The 27,042-nt window shown below is 35.2% G+C and overlaps 1 protein-coding gene across 1 annotated transcript in view; it reads left to right on the top strand.

Annotated features, from left to right (window-relative positions):
* The window catches only part of Arp10 (Actin-related protein 10), a 345,788-nt gene that overhangs the window by 137,384 nt on the left and 181,362 nt on the right, over window positions 1–27,042 (top strand). Inside the window, exons 3-4 of the mRNA XM_089091787.1 lie at window positions 674–906; window positions 14,352–14,553. Coding sequence (XP_088947913.1) covers window positions 674–906; window positions 14,352–14,553 — 435 coding nt within the window. The remainder of the gene's footprint in view (window positions 1–673; window positions 907–14,351; window positions 14,554–27,042) is intronic.

The following is a 27,042-nucleotide window of genomic DNA, read 5'->3' on the forward strand; positions in this document are numbered from 1 at the left end:
GGGGAGTTTCCTCCTCAAAAGCGATATTTCTATCGGGATATCAACAAACCTGAACAAGAGGGCTATATCAAAATGTTGATTGGGTGTGCTTCGGTAAATGGTTAGCGTGGAAGGGGTGTTAGTAGCCTTTCAATCACTTTCGACTATTAAAAAGGGCAAAAACCACTCCATTTCCAATTGAATGAGCCCTTTTCGAAGTTTCTAGGACAACTTCTTCTATACGAAGTGCCCTGCTCTAAAGGAAAAAAAAAAAATACATTGTGCCCACATCGTTCTTATGTGCCTTCAGGGCATAACTTAAAACCCTTGCCCCGAGGCTTGTTGGGGATGTCCTCCTCAAAAATATATTTTCTATCTGGAAATCAACTACGCTGAACAAAATGGCTATCTCAAATTTTTTATTGGGTGTGTTTGGGGGAAGGATGGGCGTGGGGGGGGAGGCTAGTTGCCCTCCAATCACTTTCGACTATTAAAAAGGGTACTAGCCACTCCAATTTCCAATCGAATGAGCCCTTTTCGAAGTTTCTACGACAACTCTTTCGATACGAAGTGCCCGGGTATGGAGGAAAAAAAAATAATACATTTTGCCCACATCTTTCTTTACTTAGGCAGCGCTATCGCGCTGCCTATCATTATTTAGGTATTTTACTGACAGATTCAATTTTTATTTTAGTCAGACTGTCTTTCGTATCACCAATTGACCGGGCTCGAAGAATAGCTGATAATTTGAAAGATTTAGCAACAACGGAACCACCTAAGCCCCCTCCAGGTGTTGAATACCCTCTTGGAGGGAGTCAGATCCTAATTATAGATGGCAGTGTAAGAGAAGCAGCATGCGAGGCTTTGTATGAAACAGATGGGGATATGGTAAATCTTGCAACCATGGTTCTGGATGCAGTAGCTCAGGTTTGGAATTTTGAAAAAATAGATAGACTTTACCTTGAAGTTCCAAGTGATAACCCCCTGCAAATATAGGGTAATTTTTTTATTATTATGTGTTGAGATAATAATATGTGTTTTTATGTTATGTGTTGACATCCATAGACAGGCTATATTAGTCGTTAAGGAAAGAATGTTTGCCCAACTCAATCTTAGAGCGATCTTCCTTATGCTTTGTTTCAGTCTATTGTCTGATCCTGTGGATTTTACTTAAAACGTTGTCTGTTTCTTTTTATAATATATAAATATATATATATATATATATATATATATATATATATATATATATATATATATATATATATATATATTATATATATATATATATATATATATATATATATATATATATATATATATATATATATATATATATATATATATATATATATATATATATATATATATATATATATATATATATATATATATATATATATATATATATATATATATATATATATATATATATATATATATATATATATATATATATATATATATATTACCGGGAGCCTGATGGCTAGGCCGCCGGGCACCACCACGGCTACGTGGCAGGCTTTTATATATTGTTTCTCATTGTCGCTGGTCTTCTAACCGAAGCCTTTTCTTTGTGTCACCGCATTAGCATAGGTTCGATACAACCACTCTGGGAAAAATTCAAATTCACCCTTAAAGTTGTGACCTATTTAGTTCATTTTTGTGGCTTTGAATGTCAATATGCCCGTTTTAAGAAAAAACAACTATGTAGCCGATTTCGAGGCCGGGCCCTGGCATGGCTACGCGGCAGGCTTGTATGTATTGATTCTTGTTGTCGCTTGTCTTCCTACCATTGACAATAACCCTCTTCTTGATGTCATTGGTGTCACCATAGGGGCGATACAACCACCCTGAGAAAAATACAAATTCTCCCTTAGAACTGTTTAAAAAAAAAAGACTATGTTGCTGATTTCAAGTCTGGGACCCGGCACGGATACGTGGCAGGCTTGCATATATTGATTTTCATTGTCGCTTTTCTTCTAACTGGAGGCAATGTGAGCCTCTTCTTGATGTCATGGTCCGGGCCCCGGCACGTCTGTACGGCAGGCTTGTATTTATTGATTATCACTGCCACCTGTCTTCTAACCGCAGACAATCTGAGCCTTTTCTAAAAATACAAATTCTTCCTTAAAGTTGTGACCTATTTAGTTCCTTTTTGTGGTCGAAAATGTCAGTATGCCATTTTAAGAAAAAAAAAACTATGTAGCCGATTTCGATGCCGGGCTCTAGCACTCGGCATTCGGCAGGCATGTATATATTGATTCTCGTTATTAGTAGCAACCTCTAACTAAATCACCTTTGTTTAATGGTCTTTCCTTGGGAAAATGGAGGGCTAAATGGAGGGAATTCATATGACATTGAAGGGTTTCAGTGACGTAATTAACACGTTCGTTATGGCATCTTCGTAAGTTTGTCGAAGATTTTGCGTCACATTTTGTTGGTGTCGAAGATTGTGATGGCGATGTTCCTCTAACATAATATTTCTTTCTTCTCCATTTTTTCATTTTTGACTTTTTAATTCGTTCTGCTCCTCGTTGTCACATATCTTGTAACCGCATGTTTCTTTCTTCTTAACTTTTTTTACTTATTGTAATTGTCGCTGACACAAGTATTTAACTGTATATTTCTTTGTTCTTCTTTTTCGTTTATCGTTACTTCAGACATTTTTCAGTATCCTTGACCGTAGATTGTCGGATTTGTCTTGTTACATTTGATGGTCTGGGTTGTTCATTTGCCCTCTCGGCATTATGGAGCTACCTAAAATGCCTTTTGTTAATAGACTCATTACATTGGGTATTTTACACTTAACTTTGTTCCTTTTGTAATGTTGCATACGTAAATGATGTAAAAACGACAAGGTCACTTCTGAGGAGGGGGGGGGTGTAAATTATTCTCTTGAAAAGTGCTCTCAAATATGACGTCAATCATATGATTTTTTTTCCAAAATTAAAGCTCTAAATAAATTTTCTCAAACTTGTGATCTATGTAGATCTTTTTTGCAGGCTAGAAAATCCCAGGATGCTAGCTTTGCAAAATATTTTCAACACGTTCTGATTCCCGCTGCCGTCGTATGTCATGTAATCGCATATGTCTTTGTTCTTCATTTTTGTTTTTACTCGTTTTAAATCTCGCTGTCGCTTATCTTTTAATCGGATATTTTACTGTTCTTCACTTTTAATTTTGACTCGTTGTACTTGTCGTTGTCGCAAATATTCTAACCGTATATTCTTTGTTGTTCATGGTCTAGGTTATTCATTCATCCTCCAGGTATTATAAAACTTCTGAAAGTGCCTTTTTCAAATAGACTCATTACACTGGATATTTTTTACTTGGCTGTGTCTCTTGTGTAATTTTGCCTGCGTCGTAAACACTAAAAACGATACAACTATTCCTGTGGCAAAAATGGCGTATGTAAGCTCTTGAAATATGCTCATAAAGATGATATCACTCACGGCGGCACGCGGCAGGCTTCTATATATAGATTCTCACTGTCGCTTGTCTTCTAAACGCAGACAATTTGAGCCTTTTCTTGATGTCATGCGGTGTCATAGAAACTTCAAAAAAGGCTCATTCGATTGGAAATTCAAAGGGCTAGTGCTCTTTTTAATAGTTGAAAGACCGGACGATAACTAGCACCCCTCTCGCACTCATGATTGCCTCAAACACAACCAATCAAAATTTTTAGACAGCCATTTTGTTCAACGTAGTTTAAAGCACTGGAAATTAGGTCTTTGAGGATGACAACTTCCTCACAGTCTTCAGGACAAGGATTGTAAGGTATGCCCTGGTGGCATATAAAGTTTTTATAGAACCCCTTCCACGCCCACCATTTCCCCAAAAACATCCAATCAAAATTTTGAAATAGCCATTTTATTCCATGCAGTTAAAGTTCCGGAAATTATTCCTTTGAGCAAGACACTCTCCCCACAGTCTTCAGAGCAAGGGCTATAAATTATGCCCTGGGGGCATATAAGTTTTTATTGACATCTTTGTCGTAAAAACTTGAAAAAGGGTTCATTCAATCGGAAATTCAAAGGTCTAGTGCCCTTTTTAATAGTCGAAAGTGATTTGAGGGCAACTAACCCCCCTCTCTCGCCCACCTTTTCCTCAAACATATCCAGTCAAAATTTTGAGATAGCCATTTTGTTCCACGCAGTATAAAGTTCAGGAAATTATACCTTTGAGCAAAAGACTCCCCCCACAGTCTTCAGGGCAAGGGTTATAAGTTATGGCCTGGGGGCACATTAGGTTTTTATTGCAATCTCTGTCGTAGAAACTAGAAAAAGGAGTTATTTGATTTTAGATTTAAAGGGCTAGTAACCTTTTTAATAATCAAAATTGATTTGAGAGCAACTAACCCGCCTCTTACACCCACCTTTTCCTCAGACATATCCAATCAAAGTTTTTAGATAGCCATTTTATTCACCGTAGTTGAAAGTTTTGGAAATTAGGTCTTTAAGGATGACAACCCATCCCCCCCCCAATCTTCAGGGCAAGAGTTTTAAGTTATGCCCTGGGAGCATGTAAGGTTTTTATTGAAAGCGATGTTGTAAAAACATCCAAAAGGGCTCATAAAATTGAAAATTGAAAGGGCTATTGCCCTGTTAATAGTCAAACGTGATTGAAGGGCAACTAACCCCCTCTCACGCCCACCATTTTCCCAAACACATCCAATCAAAATTTTGAGATATCTATTTTGTTCAACATATTCGAAAGTTCTGGAAATTAGGTCTTTTTGGATGATAGCCCCCTCAGAGATCTCAGTCCAAGGGTTGTTAATTATGCCCTGGTGACATATATAGTTTATATAGGTAATTGTTGAAGAAATTTCGAAAAGGGCTCATATGATTGGACATTGAAATTACCCTTTTTAACAGTGAAAAGCGAGTGAAGAGTAATTAAACCCTCTCTCATGCCCACCATTTCCCCAAACACATTCAATCAAAGTTTAGAGATAGCCATTTTGTACAACGTAGTTGAAAGTTCTGGAAATTATGTATTTAAGGATGACAAACCCCCCAGAAACCCCAGGGAGAAGGTTGTAAGTTATGCCCTAGGGGCATATAAGGTTTTTAATGATAGAGTTGTCGTTTAAACTTCAAAAGGGGCTTATTCAATTTGAAATTGAGAGGGCTAGTGCCCTTTTTAATATTTGAAAGTGATTGGATGGTAACTAACCCCACTCTCACGCCCACCATTCCCCCAAACACATCCAATCAAAAATTTCAGATAAATATTTTTTTCAACGTAGTAGAAAGTTCTGGACATTAGGTCTGTGAGGATGGCAACCCCCCAGCCCTCAGGGCTAGGGTTGTAAGTTATCTCCTGGGGGCATATATGGTTTTATTGAAAGCGTTGTCGTAGAAACTTCAAAAGGGCTCATTTGATTGGAAATTGAAAGGACTAGTGCCTTTTTTAATAGTTGAAAGTCTTTGGAGAAAGACTAACGCCCCTCTCACGCCCACCGTTTTCCCAGACACATCAAATCAAAATTTTGATCAAGCCATTTCGTTTAACGTAGTTGAAAGTTCTGGAAATTAGGTCTTAAAGGATGATAATCAGCCTCACATCCCTAAGGGCAAGGGTTGCAGTTTTTGCCTTGGGGGCATATAAGGTTTTTATGGAAAATGTTGTCGTAGAAGCTCAAAAAGGGCTCATTCGATTGTAAATCAAAAGGCCTAGTGCCCTTTTTAATAGTCAAACGGTATTGCATGACTTGACATTTTGTTATTAAATATTAATGTGGGTAGAATGTATTATTTTTTTGTTGTTGTTGTTACTTAGGCAACGGCACACCATATTTAAAGATTTTCTGTAGGAACATCGAAAATGACTCTTTCTACTGAACATTAGAAGTCCTGAGGTTCTTTTTAATAGTCGAAAGTGATTGGAGGAAAACTAATCTCTCTTCCATCCCCACCCTCCCATTTGACATTATGTTTAAAAACTAAATGTTTGCATAAGATTAAATAAAAAGCCACTGTGTTAATGCTAATTCCCAATAAGGCATCTCAGCAGTATCCCTAGAACGACTGAGGGTTTTATGTTCAAACTTTTGGGGCAGCTTCTGCTCTTAAGATTTAACCAAATCAAAACAGCGTAAGTGTATCCAAGCTATCTAAGAAAGTAAACAGATTTTTTTGCGAATGGTATCAAGTTTTCCATTTCAGGTCAACTAGATGAGGTTTGAAACTAAATTAAACACTACTATTTGTGTCCAGATTTTTAAGATGGTGTATCTTGTTAAAAATTTCTGAAAATTTTTCTCCAGCATACAAATAGCAGGCCTAACTATAAATCTTAAAAAAAATGAAAAGATTTAAAGTATTGTTTTCTTTTTCTCTGAAAAGACTATGTCAATATAAAACGAACAGAAATACTTTAAATCTTTATTATTATGAAGGCCAGAACATAATTTGCACTTTACTGAAAAAAATATAAATGTTTTTACTTTTATAACTTTAATAAATCAAATAATATTAAGATTTTGATTACTAAATATCAGTTAATGTATATTAAACTGACAATGCACATTCATTTGTATTTTTTTCAGTAAAGTGCAAATTATGTTCTGGCCTTGGGAAGGCATAGGGGTTTTGAGCCCAATTTATGTTAATTTTTGCTCGGTTTGAGTTTGACTCGGTTGTTTATAGTAATATCTGTTCGTTTTTGGTTTCATTTGTTTATCAATGCTGATTTGTGGTAGTTTAACGCTTGGTGGATTATTTAATTTTATTTTTGCTCATTTTTGTTTAATGGAGTTCTTTACATTTCTTTGAAAAACTTATTTTGTGGAAAGTTTTTTTTAATTAATTACTATAAATGATGACTCGGCTGAACGAAAGACTAAACTATCAAACCTCACAAGATACGCAAATTTACAACCTAGACCATCAGTTGCGACAAAAGTAAAAGGGAGAGCTCTAGCAAAGGCCATTATTAAATTGTCTGAAGTAATCAAAATCCAAAAACGTAACAAAAAGGACAATGAAGAGCAAAGACACGGACATTTTGAACATATGCGAAAACGACAATTAGAGCGAGTTAAAATGAAAATGAAGAGCAATGACACACGCGGTTAGAAGATATACGACACCGGACAAGTGAGGAAGTCAAAAATGAAAATGAAGAGCAGCGACTCAATGAAAATCAGCCTGGACATCGAGAATCAAAACGTGTCAAAATTGAAAATGATAGTGATGATGATTTGGTTTGGGATTTTGACATGGATAAGGTATTCACTGCCTACTATGCCATTGTTAAAAAAAACCCAAAGGTTCAGCGATATGTATTTCATAATCACGAAAGATCAGCCGAGGTGTAACGAAGCAAAAAAATCGAAAATGATAGCGATAATGATTAGGTTTTGGATTTTGACATAGATAAGGTCATGAATACCTACCATACCTTTATAATCAAAAATATGGACTGGATAAATCGTTGGAAGAAAAAGAAGTTTTTGTCCCACCACCTGAACAATTAAAAGAAGCAAAAGTTTGGCGATATGTCTTTCATAGTGGCAAAGACAAGCCAAGGCAAATGAAGAAGTTTTTGTCCAACCACCTGAACAATTAAAAGAAACAAAGGTGGTCGTCAAAGCCTTCCATTACTTGTAAAATCAAAAACCTGGACTAGATAAATCGTTGGAAGGAAAAGACAAAGCAAATATCTTGGCAAGATTTCAGTTAAGCCATCCTCAGCACTGGAGAAAAAGGGAAGAAATATATATATATATATATATATATATATATATATATATATATATATATATATATATATATATATATATTTCTTCCCTTTTTCTCCAGTGCTGAGGATGGCTTAACTGAAATCTTGCCAAGATATTTGCTTTGTCTTTTACGTTTTTTTTGTTTGTTTTTTTACTGACTGTAAATCTCGTTTGATTTCTCAATTGTTGCTGTATTTTCCTTCATTTTCTTCGTTTCTTGTCGAACGTCTTTTTGTGATGATTCCTTATATGCAATTTTCGTTAATTTTCGAGTAACCTATAAAAATTATTTGTATAAATAACATATTTTTTTGGAGTACTTGTATTGAACCAATGAATGTAGAATCTTGAGAGCAGAAATTGTTTACTTTTAACGCCGTTTTACATAACGAAAGAGATCCTGCAACGGATTAGTAGCGTTTCTGGACCTCCAATACTGTAAAACAGTAATTTTGGCAAAAACAGGGCCGAAATGTTGTCAAGGGAAAATTTTGAGACAGCCAATTAGTTTATACCCTTGTATAATACCTCCCCGTGCTTGAGAAATTATAGTTGCTAATCTACGTATTTCGTTCTTACACATTCATGTAGTCAATATAAATTGCACGATAATCAGAGAGAATGATTTGAAAGCTTCATTTGAAAGAAATGATGTATTTAAATCGTTCATTAATTGATGTACAGCATCGTATAGTTTAGAGTTTGCATCCTTATACAGTTTAGGCCTAGTATTACAATGTTTGACACCATTCTAAGGGGAAGGTAGTGAATCCCTCTATATTGAGCAGGGGTGTCTAAAGCCCCAGAAAGGATACTATAAGGTCACAATCTTTCAACTTTTTGTCGGAGTTCCTTCAGGGTTCCTATATGGGTATTCGGACAATCTATCCGCTATTTGTTCTGAATTTGAAGGGGTATGCTTAGATTAATGGATACAAACAGATGCTTAAGGGGTGGTGACAGTTTCCCTCTTTTTGTGAAAAGGTCAAGAATGTAAAGTGGAAGCTGGTATTAATACGGTCAACTGCCTAAAAGTGGGGAAGGGTGTAAAGGGACATCACCCAAAGATCAATACTGTCTGATACAAGTCCTAAATTCAACAGATAAAAATTCACGAAAGTTAAACTAAAAACTTGTGCCGTAGTGACAGTTTTGGTGCAAATTCTTTCAGAACGTCGAAAGTCCCAAAATTTTGAGATAATGATTTGGGTTGATAAATCAGAAAACATTATAGGGATATACTAGTTACGTTTTGTTCGTAAGCAAACTATTGTGCAGTCTACACTTCAATTGCTTTAGACAGGTTAAAATAAAAAAAAAAAAAAATAGAAACTGCATGTTTTTTTATGTGACAGTTAAGAGCGATGTTGAAACTTAAATCGATCTGAATTCACCCTAATATAAGAAGAGGTGGCGGACCTCCTCAATTCTCACGTTCTTTTGCTAATGTTTAGCTTTACTGCAAACTTATTACGGTAAAACAAATAAATCCCGTTGTCAGTTGCAAATGGAATTATGAATAATGAAAGTTATAGTATGATTATATAGTTATAGTTATAATAATGTTATAGTTATAATAAATAAAGATAAGTGGAATTAATTGGAGTTATTTTGGACCCGCAAGCCTTTCAGATTATTATAACTAGAAACTTTATTTTGTAAAGCTAACACATAAATCGTTAGGTTAATTCTTCCAGCATTGTAGAAAAAAGAAGGGACAGCCCTCAAATACTTAAAAAAAAAAAATAACTAATGGGAATTCTTTTTTTTTTTTAGAATAGTTTTGACTCAAAATCCCGTCTGCGCTAAGTGGACCTATGATAGCTTGGAAGAATCTCGGTAGGTTAAGTGGACTAGCTGACTTTGAGCTGGTACTGGCATTTAAAATGCATTTTAAAATGCCTGAAAAAGATAATGCTGCCATGTTTAGGGTTATTAGTCAAACAGTTCGTGGTACTGTAAGTAAGGAGCGACCCGGCTCAGTAGTAACCGAAACTCTAAAAAACGGATCAAGAATCAGATTTTGATGCTGATTTCAAATATATAAGTTTGATCAAGTTTAATCTTACCCGTCAATAGCTACGTGCCTGAGAAAATTTGCCTTATTTTCGAAAAAAGGGGAAATGCCCCCCAAAAGTCATAGAGCCTTAATTAATATCACACCATCAAATTCAGCGTATCAGAGAACCCTACAGTAGAGGTTTCAAGCTCTTATATGCAAAAATGTGGAATTTTGTGTTTTTTGCCAGAAGAAAGATCACAGATGAGTGTTTATTTGTTTTTTTTTTGTTTTGTTTTTTTGGTTTCTTTTCCCCAGGGGTGATCATATCGACCCAGTGGTCCTAGAATACTGCGGGAGGTTTCAATCGAGCAGAAACTAAAAGTTCTAGTGGCCTTTTTAAGTAACCAAAAAAATGGAGGGCAACGAGGTCCCTTCCCACGCTCATTTTTTTCCAAAAGTCACCCGATCAAAATTTTGCGATAGCCGTTTTGTTCAGCATGGTCGAAAAATATAATAACTATGTCTTTGGGGGTGATTAATCCCCCACAGTCCCCGGGAGAAGGGCTGCAAGTTTTGAACTATGCCTAATGTTTACATATAGTATTGGTTATTGGGATGTATACACACATTTTGGGGGGGGGGATTTTCTGATAGTGGGGGGGGTCGGGGGTTACATGAGAGAATCTTTCAATGTAGGAAGTATTCATGGAGAAGGGACATTGCTATGAAGGGGGCACCGGATTTCCCAGCATTATTTTGAAAAACGATCAGAAATTAAATAAAAGAAATAGGTTTTTCAACTGAAAGTAAGGAGCAACGTCAAAACTGACATAAAACAGAAATTATTGCATATTTAATTTGATTCGGCCCTTAGTGAATACCTCTCTCTTTACGGTGAAGTTTTTTTAGTGACTACTTATGAGCTGTTTATTATAATTATTGACCTTTTTGATTTATGAGCCAATCTTAAAGAATTGGAACAAAATTAGGACTTCAGCGTAAAGAGCGAGGTATTGACTGGGGGGTGAATTCCCTAATATACGTAATTAAAATATACTAATATAGAAGTTCGTTACGTAAGTTACTTCGTAAGTTACGTATATTTATTACTAATCAAAACATTCGTAAATAAAATTAAACAACTTTCGAGAAAGCCATTTAACCAAAAAAAGTAAAATTAATATGAAAATTTTGTTTTAATTATTCATGTACGGTGAGCCAAAATCAAAACCTGCATTAATTCAAAAACGTTCAGAAATAAAATAAAAAAATACAAGATTTTTTAAGTGAAAGTAAGGAGCGATATTGAAACTTAAATCAAACAGAAATTATTCCGTATATGAAGGGGGCTGTCTCTTCCTCAATGCCTCGCTCTTTACGCTAAAGTTTGACTCTTTCTTACAACTCTACTTTCTAAAACAACAAAAAACTTTAGCGTAAAGAGTGAGGCATTGAGCAAGGGACAGCCTCTTTCATATATGGAATAATTTCTGTTCGTTTTAAGTTTTGATGGCGCTCCTTACTTTCAGTTGGAAAAACTTTTTATTTATTTTCTATTTATATGTAAAAGACTAAAACTATTTTAGGATAAAATTTTGGATTATGGGCTTTTGACTCTCTAAGAAAGTAGTAGATTAAGGAAATAAAATATTAGGCATGGATCTAAAGCTAAAATTATGTCACGGGACGGCGTTTTCAATCTCAAAGGAATTGCGACGCTTCACAATTACCAAATGCTAGATGGTGTTGTTTATGTTAATTTTGTTTTTCTACAATCACTTTCCGCTCTTACAAAACAGAATTTGATTCAAATAAATGAACCGATTTTTTTTTTTTATGATGAAAAAAATGTCAAAAGTGTGTAGAAACCGGCTATATTTTTCCCAGAATAAACTCAGTTACATATTGCTATTTTAACATATAATTATTTTTTTCTCTCATTTTATGGAGCGATGCTTTTTATAAAGATTTATTATGTTGTATAATTTTTCAGATATCCAGTTCTGAAATTTTTGAAAAACAAATACTGGGTGTATTTAAACCTTGAATATACAATTTTTTTTTTTTTTTTTTTTTTTTTTTTTTTTTTTTTTTTTTTTTTTTTTTTTTTTTTGCGTCCCAAGTTTCACTATTTATGGAACTAATAACAACCCCATATAAAAAAAAGAGAAAAAAAAGGCTGAATCAAATGGTATTTACAATATTTTCAAGAATGATTCTTATGGTAGCCTATTTACTCTCTTTTTTTGGGGGGTGGGGGGGAGGGGGGGGGTAATTGGGTTTGCTTATCAAAAAATTCGTACATCTAGGACAATTCCAAGAGGCAATAGCCCATAAAAGACAAAATACAATATTACCTAGAACAGATCAATTGAAATAAGGAGAGAAAAAAAAAGATCAAAGGAGAAAAAAAAAGAACAGAAAACAAAAGATCAAAGGAGCTTGACTAACTTGGCCTCAGATACCCATATTACACACAAAAAATAAAACCCCACAAACCTACTTTCAGCCATCCCCCCAAAAAAGCTTAGACATATTTGCTAGTCTTTTCATATTATCTTTACGGCCAGCTTCAATAAAAGGATTTTCTATCTATTTGCGTATTCCAATAAATGCATATGTTTCTCATAAATATTAATTTTGTTTTCGCATTCTTTTCAAATCTAAGAAAAAGAATATTCTTTTAATGATAAGTCTTACTTAATTAAGTATTTATGTTGCTCCATAATTATGATTCATTGGTGTTTTTTTTTTACGGTATTGCTTTTGAAAAAAGAAAGTTTTTTCGTGTCATAAACGTGTTTTAAGTTGGACTTATATTGTTACTTTTGTAAATTACTACTTTTCGTGCTGTGAGAAATGGAGGTAACCAAAAGTTACAAACTGTTTGATCAATTATTGACTGAAGAGATCACTTGTAACTTAACAACCGATTGGATTTTTTTTTTTTTTGTATTTATTTAAACCTGACACCCATTTTTTTCATTCTCAGATTGAGGGTGGAAGAGTCCAGAGATAGGGAGAAAAAGCTATGCCTGCTTTTCGTTGATTTTGAAAAGGCGTTCAACTCTATTGGCTGTGATACTTTGTGGAAGATTTTTAAAATAATGCTGTGTAGCTGAGAAACTAATCAAATTATGGTTTTATTTAATTCGTTATTGAAGATAGTGAATTTTGCCTGTGTACAGAAAATGGGGACACGCCTGGGGACACGTTCTTCCATGTAATAACAGGCGTTAAACAAGGATGTATCCTGTCCCCGTTTCTGTTTGTCATTATAATTGTCTATACTCTGCAGCCGCCTTCAGGCTTTGGAATTAAGATTAGCAGCTGCCATATCTCGGATCTGGACTTTGCAGATGACATTATTCTTCTTGTGAATGAGAAACGGGGAATGCAGCTGCTACTCGACAACATAGATTGTGAGGCCGGGAAAGTGGGACTTGTAGTGACTTTCAGCTATAGAAATATCATGGCCATATTTGACCCTCGGCTGATACTAAAACGCAAATATAAAGCAATTCAGGTAAAAGCATTTAAGTATGTAGGTAGTAAGATTGAGTATAATAGTGAAATGACCAACAAAATTAAGAGAAGAATTAGACAAGTGACATCAGCTTTGGCCAAGTTGAAACCCGTTTGGCGCAGTAATGAATATTTCGCCTCTTCAATTGCAATGTTTTGTCCTTTCTCCTCTGTGTGGTTGGAGGCTGGAAAATAAACATCCAACTGGATAAGCGTGTACTAGCCTTTGAGAACATGTGCCTTGGAAGAATCCTGAATATATTATAGGAAGTAAAGGTTGCCAACATTGAAGTTCTTCGACAAACCAGTCAGGTATCAACTGCTGACCTTCTGAATCGTAAGAAATGGACGTACCTCGGTCATGTCATTTGTACGCCTAAGGATTGACTCTTAAATGCGATATATGAATGACACCCTGAAGGGAGATGCAAAAAAACGTTTGCTAAGACACAACTTACAATGGCAGTACGACCAGGACCTGGGAAGCTTGCAGGTGTCTCTTTGACCAAAGTGTTGGGTGGTTGTCTCGGCTGCAGCTAAGTTTCAAGATGTCTATTGAGAATTCGTCGACCCCCTGTTTGCTATTCTTTCCTCTGCAGGGTCTAAGGAGTGTGAAAGACGTTTGATGTACGCTGTTCTCCCAGTGCTGGTTGTGTTTTTCAAATAATTTAATTTAGTAATGTATTTTAAAGAAACTTACTAATTCGTCTCCTTTTATCAGACCAAATCTAGAGGAAAAACCCTTCCAGTTGTACTCTGATTTTCTATGGTGAACTTAAAGTTTTAATTCTTTGTAAGCCTTAATATATTCTTTTATTATAAAGTTTATCGACTGTTTAATGTTCGACTCAGTTAATGTTCATCTCACTTTTAATAGGCTATGTAAAATATTTGTAATGACATTTAACATATATTTGTGATGTGATGTCATTACAATCCATAAATGGCAACAAAACCAAATCTAGAGAATAAAATAACATGCAAAAGTTGAAACAATTTTATCTCTTTGCAAATGCAAATCAGTGTACTTCGTATGTTCACGTTTTCATGAATATAAAGTCTAAGGTCTCTCGCAAAGACCTAACGTCGAACTATTTATTATTTTCTCTTTTTTAGTGTCCAATTGACACCAGAACCACTTTGCTTGAGAACGTCGTCATCATAGGTGGAACTACTATGTTACCTGGTTTTAAAGCTAGGCTGTTGGGAGAAATCAAAGACTTTGCCGCTCGTCCAAGTTATTCCAGTCGATTTCCTGTCAAATCTGTAAAATATCATAACTTACCTGGGAAAGAAAACTTCATAGCTTGGCTTGGTGGTAAGCTTATTTTGTTTCATTGAAAATTTTCTTATACAACAAAAACAGAAGAATGGTGCTGAAAATAAATATTTCATAAACGGTGCCACCATTATGGTGCAGTCTTACCATTATAGAGGAGAGTTTTACACCTTTTTGAAAATCTTGGAAGTGTTTTAACCAGTGTCGTGGAAGGAATTCAATCTACACGATTGCTATAATTAACGCGGTCTTCCAGCACTACCGCTTCCCATTCCCAAATTTGCCGATCCAGATGACTCCAATATAATAAAATATTCCTGTGCTTTAATGCTTAAATAAAATACTTTGCCTTGATGTCCCTTCCTGAGTATTGGAATTTTGAAGAAAAAAAAATGTGAGTTGTATGTGGGATATTATTGTGCATATGGAATTTATTTATAAAAAAATAGACCAAAGACAATGCCTAGAAGCTATAGTCTGTACGGGGTTTCGTCCCTAGGCGTCTAAGCTATGATTTTGTTTTCTTTCTTGCTTTGGGATGGCCAGCAGTGTGTTTGCGTATATATTTTGTTTTTGTTGCTGTTGTATAGTTTGGGTGTCTAAGGACAGGCAAGTCAGCGTCCTTTTGTCTTTTTTCCTCTTTTCGTTCCTCATAAATGACAGAGTCAAGCTCTAAACGAGCAGAAACTAACATGATTAAGGGTCACAATCCCTATGCCTTCTCAAGGCCAGAACATAATTTGCACTATACAAAAAATAACTACAAACGAATGTGTATTGTCATTTTAATATACATATGCTCATATTTATTCCTTAAAATCTTAACAATTTCTGGTTTATTAAAGTTATAAAAAAAAATAAAAAAAATAATTTTTTTTTCTTTATAACTTTCTTTATAAAGTTAAAAAAAAAAAAAATCTTTAACATCTCATGCAACTGATAACCTTGGAGCTGACCTAGTTTTTTTTAGGTACGGGAAAATCTTGGCCCTGCTCGACCTAACATGGAGGCTATAGTTGTTTATCCTTCTTATATCCTTGAATTTAATAGTTAATTTAATAGTTCCATGAATTTAATGGTTAAATCTTCACCAGTTGAAGTTTTTTCAACTGAAAGTAAGGAGTAGCACTAAAACTTAAAACGAACATAAATTATTCTATATGTGGGGGGGGGGGGGTGGCTGCCCATCCTTAACCATAGCTTATTCAGATCATTTACTTTCTTGTATGAGTTGAAAACGGTTAGAAATTAAATAGAAAAAACAAGTTTTTATCAGCTATTTTGTGTTTTCTTTTTATTTGCATATCCGATCCAAAATATATCCTTTTATATCCTTGCACAGTTTGGGCTCAAAATATAGGCTCTCCTATCTTTTTGGGCAAGGTACGTTTTGTTTTTCTCGTCATTTTCATTATTCATGAAAACACAAGTAAATGCAAGATTAATCAAAGCTGTAATTTCATCCATGCCTTATTATAAAAAATAGCTGTTTTTTGTTAGAAGAATTTTTTTTTTTTTTTTAATGGAATAGAAATTTGAGACCTCTTGGTATAATTTTCTTTCGATATTTGCGCATCTCTAGTAACTTAGGCAATAGTTATGTTTTTTACTCTTTAAAGCCACCAGTGTTGAAAGCGACTAATCTCAGTTGCAATGAGTCATCCTCTGCTAGCACTGTAACACGAGCAAAATGAGAACTTTGTGTTCTCCAAATTCGGCTCCAAATTTGTGTTCTCCAAATTTTCGGCTGAACCGAAAAATCTACTGACGCACGTATTTTGTTGGCAAAGAAGCGGTAAACTCAGGATTTCGTTCATAAGGCAGTCTAAGATTCTTAATTTCTTATGGGGGGGGGGGGGAAGAATTTGAAATGAAATTAAACTTCTAAAAAAGGGAACAATAATATCTATCAGTAGTGGCAAAATAAAATTGAAAGAATATATACTTTGGTTTTGCAATATGATGCCATGATCCACTAGTTCTCCCTTTTTTTGTAATATACTTTACGAAATGAGTGTGTAAAATGTGGCTAATGTAGTAATCTCTTCAATCACTAGAACTTAATCATCTGTTGAAAGTTTGCTTGATGGATTCAATTATGATCTGGTTGAAACAACCTCCTTAGTGCAAAAGTGTCTGATGGGTGTTCATCGTCAAAAAATCGTCGTTAAACAAGATGTGTAAACCAAATTAAATAAGATGTGTAAACCATCCTTAATCCTTAGCAATGTTAGATGATTTTTCAGGTAGGCCTACTTAGCTGGCCTCCCCCACGCCACTCAGCGTGTCCCCATGTGGCGATAGGGGAACGCCCTACAAATATGTAGGGTACCTCCATAGGAGGCACTGACCAAGGGGGAACCTTGTCCCTGGGGGTCCATAATACAAACTGGGGCACCCTCACCTGGGGTCATAAGTGCAGGTGGAGGAGGAAGAAGGTCCCTCGAAAGTACACTCAGTAGGTGTATCCACAAGTCCCATGAGTTAAAAACCTTCTCCCAGTAATGGGTTAAATTGCATGGTGATGCAGAACACCATCGTGAGAGGATCCTCTATAGGAGGACAACTGCGGCAGGGCGTAAGATTCAGATATTTGGACAATCGGCCTCTGCGAAGGGCTGCCTCGACCCTTTCAGCGTACCTGCAAGACTGGAGATCTTGCGGTCAATTTCTAATCCCACTTGAGGAATGGCGCCCCTTGAGGAAATTATAGCCTAGTAAACGACACAGCATTCGCACGGGATTCTGATCAATGGATAATTCTTCTGGCGTCTTCGGGCTGAAAAACCTCTTCCTAGCTAATTTATCTACTATGGGGTGCAAAACATGAACTAAGGAGGTGTGAAGTGGATGCCATGGATAAAATTGCCGAGGATCTGGAAGATGCAGCTAGAAGGCATAATAGTAAAATATTGTACTGGCATGTCACTAAATTGAGAGGGAGTAGTCAATCCGGACTTGGCCCAGTTAAAGATAGAAATGGGACCTCAATTAGCGATTAGAAAAGAGTTAAAAAGAGATGGGCCGAACATTTTGAGAATTTGCTAAACCGAGATAGAGTTGAAGGTAAAGATATAGAATAAAATGAAAAAGTTTGTGATACCTTGGTTGTGAAGGAAGTTTTATTTTGTGATGAAAAGATAGCGACAGTACTGAAAGGATTAAAAAATGATAAGGCTCTAGGTGCTGATAGGGCAGTAAATGAGTTTCTTAAATATGGTGGCTCTGAGGTTAGAGATAAGCTACTGAAGATTATGAATATGATTTTTGAAAAAGGGGAAGTACCAAATGATTTTAGGAAAACCTTAATTAAGCCACTTTATAAGAAAGGTGATAAAAGTGAGTGTGGTAATTATATTAGAATTTTTATAGAATTTTTATAATTATATAGAATTTTATTTTAAAAACTACTATTACAGCATGATCGCCGAATTTGAATTTTACGTAAAAAAAAAAGCACTATATATATCTCAAAAGCACTATATATATATATATATATATATATATATATATATATATATATATATATATATATATATATATATATATATATATATATATATATATATATATATATATATATATATAAATATAATATATATATATATATATATATATATATATATATATATATATATATATATATATATATATATATATATATATATATATATATATATATATCATCTTCAGAACGTGACGTTCTCGTCAAACATAATTCATTATAAAAAAATACCTTAAAAAAAACTACGCTTAGTTAAAAAGTCAAAATTGAAAATAAATAGAAAACAATAAAATTAATGAAAATACATAAAAATATGATGGGTCAAAATTTAGAAATTTTGGTTATACATATTTACAAAACTAGGTATAAAACTTTTCGCTAACCGCTGATGGGCACAGCGTACCGGCTTAAGTTTCTCAACAGGCACTGCAACCCTGCGCGGGAGTCATTTTGTTGTGGATAGGGGGAGGAAAAGGGTTTTGTGAATTGGGTGGCTCAGAGATTTTCTTCCGAAATCCATGCAGATTTTCTCTCTTCTTTTATTCAGTTTTCATTTTAAACTTTGTCAGCTGCTCTTCATACGACATTTTAGCCGGCTTTGGTATTTCAATTAGAGCTAATCTCTGAGCTCTTTCCATGCTCGGGCTTTGCTCAATCTTCAGTCCAAAATGCCATACTGGAGCTGCTTATTCCAGAATTGGGCGAGAAAAAGATGTAAATATTCTGAGGATGTGATCTGGAGGAGCGCCATGTTTCGACATAAGCTTGAGAATCTGCAGCCCAGGATTCCCCTTTAGAGGATGTAGAGGATGCGTCAACCAAATTTTCACTCTTAGGTTAATAATTGAGAAGAGCCTGAGTTGTCAAACACCTTTGGTCCTTAGTTTTATAGATTATGAGCAAGCGTTCGGTTCTGTTGATAGAAGAGCTTTAGCAAAGGTTTTATCCTTGTATGGTATGCCAGACAAATACATTAAAGTGATTATTGCTATGTACGAGAATAACACGGCTGCAGTTAAGGTAGGAAATGAGGTTAGTAGCTGGTTTTGTATTAAATTAGGAGTTAAGCAGGGCTGTGTTCTATCTCCCTTTGTATGGATTATTTTGATGGATTTTGTATTAAGGAGCACAGGAAAGGCAATGGGAGACCACGGAATCAAATGGGGAGCTAAAAATTTCCTGGACTTAGATTATGCTGATGATTTAAGCATCCTAGAGGAAAGTGTGAGCAAAATGAATTAACTTTTGAAGGTTTTGCGAGTTCAGGGTGCTTGTATAGGTTTGAAAATTAATGTTAAGAAGACTAAGTCACTAAGGCTAGGAATAAGTGAAGATGAAAAGGTGACGTTAAGTAATGAAAAGATTGATCTGGTGGGAAGCTTCACTTACCTCGGTAGTATTATTAGTAAAGATGGTGGGAGCAGTGAAGCTGTTAAAAGTAGAAGTAGGCTCAGGGTGTTTTTTCACAATTAAAAAAAGTTTGGAAGAATAGGAAGATAAGTCTGCAAACCAAGATTAGAATATTAGAAGCTACAGTGATGATAAAAGTCAAATATGGCTCTGAAGCATGGGTGCTTCGAAAAGCGGATGAAGAATTGCTAGATGTATTCCAGAGAAATTGCTTAAGGATTGTTCTTGGTATCCGGATGACTGGCCGTATTTCAAACAACAGGCTGTACGAAAAATGGGATTCAATATCTCCCTCTTCTGGTATGATCAGAGAGAAGTTGAGATGGCCAAGGTACGTGGTGTGAATGAAGGATGACAAGATTTCTGAAAATTTTCCTTCTCGGCCAACTTTCTAGGACTAAACAGAAAGCAGGTCGTCCGCGTATAGGGTGCGAGGATGTCGTAATGAAAGATTTAAGGGAAATGGGAAATTCGTGGGAGGGTGTAAAGAGGGAGCCTTTTAACAGATTGGGATGGAGGAGGAGCGTGCGTAGCTGTGTTGGCCTCAGGCGGCTTGGTGCTGCGGTGAGTTGTTAGTAGCAATTGTAGTAGTATTAAAGTTATAAAAGTGAAAACATTTAAAATGTATTTTTTCAGTAAAGTGCAAATTATGTTCTGACCTTAAGAAGGCATAGAGGTTGTAAGCCCTAATCATGATATCCTCTGCTCGTTTTGAGTTTGATTCTGTTATTTATTGTAATATCTGTTTGTTTTGGGTTTCATTTATTTATTGATGCTGATTTGTGGTAGTTTTAGGCTTCGTAGATTGTTTGATTCTATTTTTCCCCATTTTTGGTTTAATGGAGTTATTTATTTTTACTTGAAAAACTTATTTTGTGGAATTTTTTTTTTAATTAATTACTGTTCATTTTATATTGACGTAGTCTTTTTCAGGAAAAAGAATTGGAGGGCTAATTGCCATCCAATCAATTTTGACTCTTAAAAAGCGCACTAGAACTTTCAATTTCCAGTCAAATTAGCTCCTTTAAAATATCAATGATATTGCTAGTTATGGTAGAGTAGCACTGCCTATAATACTTTTTATACACCCTTTTAATACCTGTATGCATATAGTTTTTTCGTTTAATTGAAACTCCCCTAAACATTCCCTAAAAGTTTCAATTTATAGCCCTTAGTGTCGTTAGTTACAGTAACCGTAGAAGTGGTGTTAAAGGTATACACATAGTGTCCTCTGGCTAGTTCAAAATCCGCCACAACTTACCCTGCAAGGTCTAACTTAATGATATAGGCCTTATTGTGATATTGCTTTGTCATCCTATTGACACTCTACATGATCATGGTTCGTTTTGATTTAGTTCAACATCCGCCTAAATATTCCTTGAAAGCTTCACCTTAATACCCTTAGCCTGTGTAGTAGCAATAGTTGTTGTAGCAGTAGTAGCATTAGCAGCAGTATGCACATATCACCTTTGTTTTTTTTTCAATATTCCCTTCAACATACGATTCTCCAACTTAATACACAAATCAATTCTTAAGATACGCTCTTTTGACAATCTAAATAGTTTCTTTTATTAGTTCGAATTTGACATCAATATTCTCTCAAATGTTTCCTTCATAGACTAAGCCTTAATACTACTAGTATCACAGTAGTTGCGGTGGTAATAGGAGAAGTAGTTGGAGTGCTAGTGTTGTATTATTAGTAGTGGCAACAGTAGTAGCAGCAGTACCAATAGCGATAGTAGCATGTACATCTCGCCTTTTGATCTGTTCAAACATCCCTTTCATGATGCCCCGGAAGTTTCACCTTGGCACGGTAAGCCGTTCCAAAAATATTGCTGATGTGGGTTTTTGACCCACTTTTGACGCCTTTTTCATCTTATTACTCTAAGCCTTACAAATTGTTGCAATTGAAGCAGTAGTTGGAGTAGTTTAGTAGCGATAGTAGTATTTGTAAAAGTAGAAATGACAGCAGTGTTAGTAGTGACATACATATATTATCTTTTTGTCAATTGATCTTCTTCTTTAAGTTTTCTCTGAAAGTTCCAACTTAATACCCAAATCCATTCTTGAGATACGCACTTTTGACAATCTGCATGCACTTAGTGTGTTTTGATGTAGTTCAAATTCTCTCTCAATATTCTTTTAAATTTTCACCTTGATACACCTAGCCATAATTGTACTAGTGTCACAGTAGTAGTGTTAGCAGTAGGAACAGTAGTAACAGTAATAGTGTACTGACGAATGTAGACGATTTGAACTGGACTTATTAGGAGTTTCAGAAACTCATATCCCAGGGGTAGGAAGTATGGCATTAGGTGATTTAGAATTTGTTTACTCAAGCAGGAAAGATGGGGTACATAGACAGGAAATAGGGCTCATGATGAATAAGGAAGCTGCTAAGTCTTGTTTAGGCATGGAAGGTATTAATAATAGAATACTAATTGTTCATTTTATGACTAAAAAGTTGGGTATCAGTTATAGCAGTATATGCCCCTGTAGAACCGACTGACGGAGATACTTTTGACTCAGATGAATTTTACTTACAGTTACAGGAGCAAATAGACAGTGTCCCACGTAGAAATATGATGTTCTTACTAGGAAATATTAACGCCCAGGTCAGTAGAAATAGGGATAGATGGTATCCTAGCCAAGGTAAATTTGGTATAGGAAAAGAAAACAGTAATGGACTTTTGCAATTTTGTAGGTATAACAATTTAGTTATAATTTAGTGCCTGAGTTGTCAAACACCTTTGGTCCTCAGTTTTATAGATTATGTGCAAGCGTTTGATTCTGTTGATAGAAGAGCTTTAGCAAAGGTTTTATCCTTGTATTGTATACCAGACAAATCAAACAGTTCTTGGTAAGAAATCGTAAGTAAGGAGTGACCCAACTCAATAGTAGCCAAAACTCTAAAAAACAGAATTTTGATACCAAGATATATATCAAAAGAATCAAATTGTAATGCTGATTTCTAATATATAATGTCAACAAGTTAGTTCTATTTATCGAAAGTTACGCACCTGAGAAAATTTGGCTGATTTTCGAAAAAAGGGGGAAAGACACCCTAAAAGCTATAGAACCGTAATGAAAATCACACCATCATATTCAGGGTATCAGAGAACCCTACTGCAGAGGTTTCAAGCTCCTATCTTCAAAAATGTGGAATTTTGCATTTTTTGCCAGAAGAAAGATCACGGACGCGTGTTTATTTGTTTTTGTTTTGTTTTTTTCCCAGGGGTGATCATATCGACCCAGTGGTCCTAGAATATCGTGGGAGGGCTAATTCGAACGGAAATAAAAAGTTCTAGTGTCCTTTATAAGTGACCAAAAAAAATGGAGGGCAACTAGGCCCCCTCCCACGCTCATTTTTTCCCAAAGTCACCCGATCAAAATTTTGAGATAGCTATTTGGTTCAGCATGGTCGAAAATATGATAAGTATATCTTTTTAGGATGACTTAATCCCCCGAACTCCCCGGGGGGAGGGCTGAAAGTTATGGACTTTACCCAATGTTAACAAATAGTATTGGTTATTGGGAAGTATACAGACGTTTTCAGGGGGGATTTTTTCTGGTAGTGGGGGGTGGGGGTGTGTCGGGGGTTATGTGGGAGGATCTTTCCATGAAGGAAGTTTTCCTGGGGGAAGGGACATTGCTCTTAAGGGGGCGCCGGATTTCCCAGCATTATTTAAAAACAGATCAGAAATTATATATAAAAAACAAGTTTTTTAACTGAAAGTAAGGAGCAACATCAAAACTTAAAACGACAGAAAACATGACGTATATGATTGGGCTCACCCCCTAGTCAATACTTCGCTCTTTAAGCTAAAGATTGTTTAGTACTTTCATAAGAGCTATTTATTCTAATTAACGGCATTTGTGATTAAGGGGTCATTTTAAAGAATTGGAACAAAATTCGAACTTTAGCTTAAAGAGCAAGGTATTGACAGTAGTAAGGCATCTAGTACCACTGCCAGTGATTGCGTAATATGCCTTACCACGGGCACTGTTCTGGTTCAAGTTTTTTCTGACACAATTAACTGAATTTCTATTTCATGATATACAAGTTTTTTTTAGGTTAAATCCTTCTCGGAAAAACCGGTGTATCTTTTTAGTTTTCTTTACACTTCATATTAGTAAGAGAATTGAATTCAAAGAGACTAGTTTTTATTTGCAAGGATATTAGTAGAGGAAAAAAATGAGTGGTGCATTTACATTATTGGAGATTAATGATGGAGCTAGCAACAGTGATGTAATTACTTCTTTAGTTTACGAGATTTGCGAATTTTTTGCGAAGAGGTATTAGCGTAAAGGTATTGCGATGGTTAAGAATGCCTCATGGGTAATTAAAGAATGGGGTGCTTACATCAGATACTTAATAGATTTGACGCTTACAAGAGACATTGCTAGAGTCAAATATATTTGGTGTTGGTGATATTATGACCCTCCAAGTCCCCTGGGGAAAGGGCTGCACAGTGTATCGGTATTGGACGTATTATTTTTGGGCGTCTTGGTATCGCAGGTATCTATACAGATTTTTAGTAGCTCGTATAAAAGATATTACTCATATCTACGTTCTTCCTATAAATTCAACCATCAGCAACTTCAAAACGGCACTAAAAACGGCACTTTTGGTGCAATGTCTCAAGTGGAAAAGCTGGGGCTAGTAGACTACCAGCACTTTTAGATTGACGTTTAATGGCTCATTCGAAAGCTAATGATCGTATCTACGTGATATTTATCATTTCTACCATCACTTACAACAATACTTTTGATGTCACTTCTTAAGTATATTAAATAAAAAAAACAAGTTTTTTTTAAATTAAAGCAAGGAACGACGGTAAAACTTACCCCGAACAGAAATTATGCCGTATATGACCTAGGCTGCCCCCTCCTCACCGCCGTGATATTTAAGATACTGTTTTTTATTGTTTAAAAAAAAAAAAGTCATGATACCTAAAAAATTGTTCTTAAAACGCAAGGGGTTGTGGAGGTGGCCGCCCCGGTAATATAAAGAATAATTTATGGTAGGTGTAAGTTTTAACGTCGCCCCTTAATCACAAAGGCCGTTAATTAGAATAAATAGCTCTTATGAAAGTACTTAAAAAATCTTTAGGTTAAAGAGCGAGGTATTGACTAGGAGGTGAACCCAATCATTACCGTCTTTATTTGTTTTTTTTTTTCAGGGGTGACTTTATCAACCCAGAGGTACTAGAATACATAAAGAGGTCTAATTCAAATATAAATTGAAAGTTCTAGTTTTCTTATTAAGTTATAAGAGTATTTTGACGGCAATCAAGCCCTCACCTATGTGCATTTTTTCCCAAAGTCACCTGATTAATAGTTTGAAATTACCATATTTGTTCAAAAAAATCTAATAAATATCTCTTTGAGGATGATTTAATCCCTCACATGCCCGAGAGGAGGAGGACTGCAAGTTATGAGCTTTGCCCATTGTTTGCATATAGTATTGGTTATTGGGAAGCATACGGACGTGTTCAGTTTTTTTTTTGTGGTCGCTGGAGGGGGGGGGGGGGGGGGCAACCAGGGCGGGGGGAGTATATATCCCGGGGGAACTTTGTCCTGGAGGGTGATAAATTTTCTATTTGGGTGTGTTCAGATTTCCAAACACTATTAAAAAACGATAATAAACTAAATTTTAAACTAAAATTTAAACTAGATACTAGTTTAAATAAATAAAACTTTCAGTTGAAAGTTTTTCAACTGAAAGTAAGGAGCAACTTTAAAACTTAAAAAGAACAGAAATTATTTCGTATATGAGGGGTTCGCCCCATTCGTCAATACCTCACTCTTTAGGCTAAAGTTTGTTTATTGCTTTCAAAAGAGCTATTTATTCTAATTAAGCGACCTTTTTGATTCAGGGGTCATTTTTAAAGAATTGGAACAAAATTTGAACTTAGCGTGAAAGGCGAGGTGTTGAGGAGGTGGGAATCCCCCTCATATACGCAATATTTTTGGTTCATTTTAAATTTTAGTGTTTCTCCTTACTTTCAGTTGAAATTTTTTTTTGAATATTTCTAATGCACTAAAACATAGAGCGCTACAAACATCAGAATCCACTTTAGAGGGACAATTTATCTGTAAAAGAGGGGTTATTATTTCCTTACTAAATTTTTCTTCTTTTTTTTTCTAAGGAGGAAGTGGATTCATGCAATTACTCTCTCCCTGAAAAGCGACCGAGATGGAACGATACCACATCGATGCCAGCTACCAAAATACACGGTGAAAATATCCCTTTACACATTGACAACGATTCGAGTGAAACAAGAAAACAGTTAAGGACACTTGTAAAAACACAGAAAAAGGACAAACATAGCTTTCTGTATAATGGTAGAGATGTAAGACGCTTTAGTCTATTAAATCACGCAATGAAATACCCTGTGATATCGTTATACCCCGTGATATCGTTATGCTAAGCATTCCAAAACACTAAAATGCTTCAGTGACCAAATATATTTTTTTTTTTTTTAATGTTTCTGTACATTGTGATACAGAAATTAAAGGCTATTAAATGTTTCAAAACTTCAAAACGGTTATTATACGACCCGAATTTCAATTTAAGCAATTGTAACAAAACTAGATTTCAAAAAGATGATAAATCTTCCATCAAATGATGAGTATAAAATACACTTTCAGATCCAGCATGCCAGGGAACACACTTTCATATTGAGCATGTAGGAGAACCCTAAATGGTCACCCCCTAAAAAGGTAAGTTAACCCTAAATGGGTATTGGTTAGTGAACTGTAATCTGTTTGAGTATGATAAAAGCTTTTGGAGTACTACATTACGTTATATAAACAGACTGGGATTCAATGATAGAGTGATTACACCACTAAATAATACTGGTCAAGAACTGAGAAATGTCCAGGAGGAAGTCAGTGGAATTTGCAGCTTTTTAGGAGTTGAAGCACTCTCTGTAAGGGGCAATTTACATACAGATAAAGTTTTAATTCAAAAGTATGACCATAGGATTCCACTCTTCAATCTAGAAGAGTTTAAGTGTCCTAAATTTTAGGGGAGGTATCACCGTCCTGAAGACGAGGTTACGTTCTTCACATAGTGGATACCTAAGAACATACCTGATCGTGATAAATCCATAAGACATGTTAAAAACTATTCTATATCATGGGACCATCGTTTGTGGATGTTTAAGAGTGAACTCTAAGTACTATTTTTATGTAAACATTTGTTGTTGTTTTTTTTTCTTTCTCAAAAAAAAAAAATATTTTTTAAAACTTAGAAATTTTTAAACTTTATTTATTTTTTTATTTTTTTACATAACTTAAAATTTAAAAATATGCTTAAATTTCTAACAATTGCGCTCTGTGATTGGTCAGATACACGATGTGACGTCTTCACTTGTACTCTAAGACCGTTGATGGACACTACCTAATCTATTGCATGTGTTAAATCAGTATTTTTTACGCAGTGGAATGATAAACACATAAGTAATGTCTTTTAAAAAAAAAGTGTAGATGGAGCATTTCAATAAAGTGTGTTTACATAACAAGGTTATTGTAGCATTGAATGCTGACAAAGAGGAGTATTTAAACTTTGAAACAAGTACAGGTGGTAGCACTATTGGAAATGTATG

Source organism: Artemia sp. Qi Xiang Cuo, chromosome 7 (assembly GCF_049724085.1).
Source record: "Artemia sp. Qi Xiang Cuo chromosome 7, ASM4972408v1, whole genome shotgun sequence".
NCBI classification, from domain to species: domain Eukaryota; kingdom Metazoa; phylum Arthropoda; class Branchiopoda; order Anostraca; family Artemiidae; genus Artemia; species Artemia sp. Qi Xiang Cuo.